Source organism: Morone saxatilis, unplaced genomic scaffold, assembly GCF_004916995.1.
Source record: "Morone saxatilis isolate NCDOM2014 unplaced genomic scaffold, NCSU_SB_2.0 Contig19, whole genome shotgun sequence".
Classification (NCBI taxonomy): Eukaryota; Metazoa; Chordata; class Actinopteri; family Moronidae; genus Morone; species Morone saxatilis.
Genome location: NW_023339751.1, coordinates 3546935 through 3553095, shown reverse-complemented (window position 1 = coordinate 3553095; position 6161 = coordinate 3546935). Strand labels below are relative to the sequence as shown.

General features: G+C 39.7%; 1 protein-coding gene across 1 annotated transcript; it reads right to left on the bottom strand.

The window, feature by feature from the left end:
* Positions 1-1340: 1340 nt before the first annotated feature.
* atoh7 (atonal bHLH transcription factor 7) lies at positions 1341-2417 on the bottom strand. Its single transcript, XM_035663927.1, has one exon. It carries the CDS (start codon positions 2181-2183, stop codon positions 1752-1754), a length of 432 nt encoding a protein of 143 aa, XP_035519820.1. The 5' UTR covers positions 2184-2417; the 3' UTR covers positions 1341-1751.
* Between the last annotated feature and the right edge of the window lie 3744 nt (positions 2418-6161).

The window sequence follows — 6161 nt, the reverse complement described above, 5'->3', positions numbered from 1 at the left end:
CGCCTCATTACCATTATGCACTTTTGACTCTGCCATCTCTTTGTTTTTTGACACGCCAACTGTCAGAAAGCTTTTATTGGGTATGCAAACATTCAAAGTGGCGTATGAATGATTACGACCATCTGTATCGGTGTTTGGTTCTTCGTCCATCGGCCAAGTCTCTCCTCAAACACTTTACACAGGAGGATTTAAGTGGTAATATCAATGATGCACTCTAACGGATATCTCTACGTATTTATCTCTTTATGTCTTTGTTTATTTTGAGCATTAAACCAAACAGACTAGAGTGAATGCACCGCTTGTGGATGTCTTATACTTCCAACGCAGAGAATAGAGTTTGAGTCCAGCAATGGGCGTTCATGCTTCAGCTGCTCTGAACAGAGCGATTACACACAGCCATTACCACACAATGGAGTTTAATTTCTGCTCCCCCTCTGAAGCCGTGGCAGGATCTGGCACACAGCCTTCCTTAATTTGCTGTGGCTTGTGCCACCATTCAAACTTTTACAAATCTGGAACAATCACTTTTTCAGTGGCCGACGATTGCCATTTAAATCTGTAGCCGTGTGGCTCCAACAATGGACAATTGCAGATCATCTGGCATTCATCTCTTCTTACGTTGGAGCGTCCTGTTGCAGAATTTAATCAGTTTAATACTTTCACATGTGTTGTTTTTGTAGAGAAATGTTGAGATTAGAGGGTTAAATAACTGTACTTGATCCCTTCAAATTAAGTGTGTTTTAAACGTTTAGATTTTGGTCCCCCCGCTGACGTACAAGTGTCTTATCTCGGAGCACAGGAGCTCGGGACAAAAGGGTGATTTATTCCCCGGGGTGCAGAGCGAGGCAGCGCAGCGGACATGACCTGCCATTACTCCTACTGAGAACTTGACACACAGAACAAAGGATGTGCTGTAAATTAATTGTTCTCCCTTTATAACCCTTTTTTTAATACCACACGGGAGACAAAGTGAGATTATGAGGGTTAAAAATGCCAGAGCTTTCTAGTAACGAGTACGTTTTTATTGAAATGAGAATATTATTCAGTAAAATATGTTTAAGTTTTTCAGTATGTCCTGGGTATATTTTGCAAATACAGATGTTTTTGAGGATGCAAAAGTAAATTTAGTTAATAAGTAATCAGCTTTGTATAGTTGTAGTGGAATTATATACAGTATAAACATTACATACAGTTCCATATCCGCATTATTTATAAAATAGAGATAAAGAAGACAATAAAGAACAAGAGAAATGCTTTTACATACAAAATAGTTTTTTATTTTTTGATCAAAAACTATAATTCAACAAAATAGAGGTCTGCATGTGAAAAATAACTCCTGTTTTTCAACTCTACAAACACGTTCTTACACTTTAACACAGTAGTTACATGTTGACTTTAAGCAACTAAAACCACAATGATTTTCTCAGAATCCATTGAACATTGCACAACAATTTAGGTCCATATCAAAATAACTGATAGAAATACATCATTGCTAGTGGTCATTATAATGACGCTACATATCTGTCATTTCTATGAACAAAAACATGCTCAACATCGCTGTTTCCTAGCAAAAACACACAAAAAAACACTTCAAACTGAAATAAAAACCTCTCTGATTGTCACACAAAATCATACAAAAACAAAATAATGCAATACAAATGTATTTACTGTCTCCTAGATTAAAGGAAGAATATTCACATTGTCACTCACGTCCAACAACATGACTGATAATCTGCCACGTGGCAGCAGGTTTACGCGTGGACCTGATGTCCGTCGAACTCGTACGAGAACGACGAGTGGATGTACTCCTGTTCGGTCGGGGAGTCGTACCTCATGAGGCACGGGTAGTTCTCAGGCTGCACGCAGTCAAACTGCAGGTCCAACCACTGCCTGTGAGGAGCGTTGTGCCTCCTGGCGTCTGTTAAGATCCGGTTCAGGGCCATGATGTAGCTGAGGGCCATCTGCAGGGTCTCGTATTTGGACAGCTTTTTGTCCTGGCCCCACTGGGGGACCACTTTACGCAGCCGATCAAAGGCTGTGTTCAAACCCTGCATCCTCTTCCTCTCTCTGGCGTTGGCGGCCATCCGTCGCCTCGTGGCGGTCTCGTATTTCTCCGGGCTCTTGGAGTCCAGATCTGAGGACTCGGATCCGGAGTCGGTGCAGCTGGGTCGGCGAGACTTCATGGCTTTCGGGTTTCGAGAGAATCAAAACCGGCGTATCGTCCTCAGATCAGACGGACTCAGACGCGAGTCAACAGATCTATCAGAGAAGTTCCAGCTTCAGGGTTCCTCAGAGGGTCTTCCTCAAAGTTACAGCCCGGAGTCCAAAGCTGCGAGGTCCAGATAGTGGAGGGGTCCAAGGTGTCTGTGGGCCTGAAGACAGTGAGGGAGCAGCTTTTATAAGAAGGAGCAGATGAACAGGTGGCAGCAGGTGGAGCCCCCCCCCAACCCAGCCTCCACACCCCATCCTCAATATTGCTCATAGAGAGAAACACACCCACTCTCAGCACACACACACACACATACACACATATACGCACACTCACACACAAACAAAACCTTAATGAAATTCCAATTATCTCGGGCCGGGCTGCTATCTGGCCGTAGCTTCGCTCAGAGCCATGTGTCACAAACACCAAAGGTCCACCATCTGGTAGCTCGACTCACCACAGCTGATGGTGCAAACTAACTTTTAAAAGGTTGTTTTCCTCCAGTTAATCTTATTTTCTATCCCCACCAAAGAGAAAACATTAACTATTAATGATTGAGCTCTTGATGAAGCTTTAATTAAACAGAATATTAACATATTATGGAATATATTTAACCTCCAATGTAAGCAAGTAAACAGCACAAAAGTTGGTAAAATGGCAAGTTAAAGCCCCTCGGTGTCATTTTTATTTAATTTTAAATTATTACACACACTGTATCTCTTAATAAAACATTTAATATTTGTTAATTAATCACTATTTAACAAGTTTTCACCTAATAAAATGTTGCTGCTGTTGAAATCTCAACTTAATATCTAATTTATTCACACATTAAATGGCTTTAATTTATAAAGTCACATAAGCCACCAAGAAGTCCCCTTTCACTTCTCGTGTATGCGATAATAACCATAATCTGAGATTAGCCCGAGGCAACAGAAGTGTAAGTGTGGCCCGTAACCTGAGGGATTTTAACGGCACATCGGGGGGATTATGGCCCTCAAACAATATGGACCTAAGATGCTGGACAGATTGCTGCCCCTCTGAGGGCCGAAGGGCAGTTTGTGAACAGGTGAAAACACAGAATGATGTCTACTTTTATATATTTAATAAAAAGTACATTAGTCTGACGGGGTGTTAATGAATCACAGTATGTGGGACGCGTTAATGTTCTTTATGTACTCGGGACCTCATGAGAAATAAATAATTGATCTGTGTAGTGGTCCGAGAAAATGAGACAGACAGAATAATTTGTCTGTCTGTCCGTCCCATCTGCCGACATCGAGTTCTGTAATTCAGGAGGATGAAACACGCTGATCTACTGTAACTGTACCTCGCTTTCTACTTTAAATTAAAGTAACGAATCACATAAAATTGTGTTTATCGGAGAAAAAGATGCACAGAATGTGATTAATTTCTCATAATACAGCAAAGTTCGATAGTTTGAGTACTTTAATTTAATTTCACTTGATACTTATGTTACTTTTTGGGTCTTTTTTTATTGTAGTTTTAATTTTTACATACAAAATAATGAGCTATTACAATATAATAAGTTGTTATAAACTATTTTTATTTGTATAGTGCCTATAAAATGATGAAACTACTATAAAAACAATATACAGCTTAGTTAAAATTAGAACAATCTTGACCAGCTACACAATTAAAATACTTTTTTACACATTAATGCCGATAATAATACATAACTTTTAACACTGTTAGAAGAGCTAATTCTGCATAATGGGTGCTTTATGATACTTTTACACTGTGGTATTATTACTAATTAGTACTTGAGGGTCTAAATATTTGGTCCTTTGTCAGGACACGTAGCTCCTGTCACAAACTCGAAGCTTGGCTGTAGAGGCAGGTTATGAATGATTAATCACCGTCAGAGGCCTAGAATAATGCCCGTCTCTGGTACTGGGTCATGGACACAAGCTGATGCTGTCTGGTCATTTTGGGATGGACTGGTTAGCTGTGCAATTAGGCATATAATCCCATCTACCAGTTGGTTCATTGATTACAGATTGATGTAGTTTGCCAGCTGCTGCTTGTCTTGTCTGAGGGCCTCGTCTCAGACGTGTCCCCGGCCCTTACGTGTCTTCCACTCTTTTTTTTTTTTAACAACCCCTCACATGATTGGCTTGTCTGAGCACCGATGGCTGAGCCGTGTCCTCTGTCAAAAGCCATATGTCACAACCGAGGAGGAGTGACCCGTCTGCTCGGACAGAAAGACGCAGCCTCATAAACCCAACTCTCCTTATTGAGAACTGGAGATTAAAGGCACAAAGCGTATGTTTCAGTACAGGAGAAAGTGTAAAACAAAAAGGATTCACCCCCCCCCGCATGCATGTGTGGTTTGACTTAATAAATCTATAATCACAGGATTAAACAACCAGTGTTAATAAGCTCTTAATTAACTTCAATTAGCGTAGAGAAACTAGTGTGCAAACGTTTTGGTTTTTATTGTGTTGTTTTATTGCTGTGAATCATTATTATGTGCTATTATTGTGTTTATAGTGCTGTAATCATATAAAACATAATTGGAAACATCCTATTTCACAGCCCACAGATATTTACTACTCAGCAACACATACAGCACCCAGTTAACAAGCAGGCCTGGCAGCTGGTCAAATGAGGCTCTGGAGTATAATTAGGTCACGTAAGGTGATTGTAATTTTATGCCTATTTGAACTCCCTTGCCCTCTAATTGGACTGATTAGCAATGCTTAATTGGCTTCAGAGCTTCTCCATTTGTTTTGAATTTGGTACCAGTTTAAGCTAATAGGGTTCTGATTACAGTACAGTCAAAACAAACTCTCAGCAATGACAGCAGAAATGTAGATTTTAAAACACGTGGTAGCAGATTATTACCCGTTAACCTCTCTTAATAAGGTGTAGGGATATTAACATAAGCATTAGATACTATAAACATCAGAATTATACCCACCTGTTCCAGAAAAGTAAACATTTCTTACTCGTTTGAATAAATATAACTTTATTCTGAGAAGGACAAAACTATTTTACAATGTGCAACTTTACATCAGTCGAGTAAGTGCTTTCAAAATTTTCTTCAACATGTTTTCAAACTGACTTTAGTGATAACATCTGCAGGGTACATTTGACTTGTTTGGTGTCATTTTAAAGCAAAGCCAACAGTCAAAAATCTGACTCTGACTCATTCTTCTGATGATACATTAATGAAAACCGGACAGCAAAACATAAAATTCAAAGAAAGTGTTTGTGTGTGAACAACTAACCATGAATGAGACTCACTTAACAGCTTATTGTTACTGTTTATGAGCCGACACGGTGTGTTCGTTAAGTTGTACGTTGGCATGCACATGAAAAAAACATGGTGCAAAAATGTGAACCAGTGATGGACGTCGAGAAAGGATTTAATTAAATGTAGAAAGAATCTCACTTTGCTGGAGCCATTTAAATAAACAGATCTAAATGGGACATTCAAATGTCTAATAAACTATCTGATTATTAATAAACAATAACTTATAACTACTTTTTTTTTATATAAACCTTTTAAAAGAAACTATTACTACCAGTTCAGGTATATATATTGGTGGCTAGTACCACTTTAAGAACCGACGCTATCACCAACACTCAGCCACAATCTCACTATTGGAGCTGAATATGATGTAGAAAACAACAAACAAACCTATTCAACTCCACTGATGGCTCATGAGCTAAGACTTTGTAAAATCTGTACGTGAAACACTCTTTCGTATGACTTGAGTAAATAGGAATGGTGACAAAAACCCACTATCAGTGCCGACAGCTTTAACACAGTAATTCTTTGCCTTTCTACTCTGAATGTATCACTTCAAAATGCAATCACACAAATCACGACAATCTGCTCAGATCATCGTTCTCCTCATCGGGCTCTCCTTGCGTTGGAGGTCACAGAGCGAGGCCTCTGTAACGGGGGGGGGGGGGGGGGGGGGGG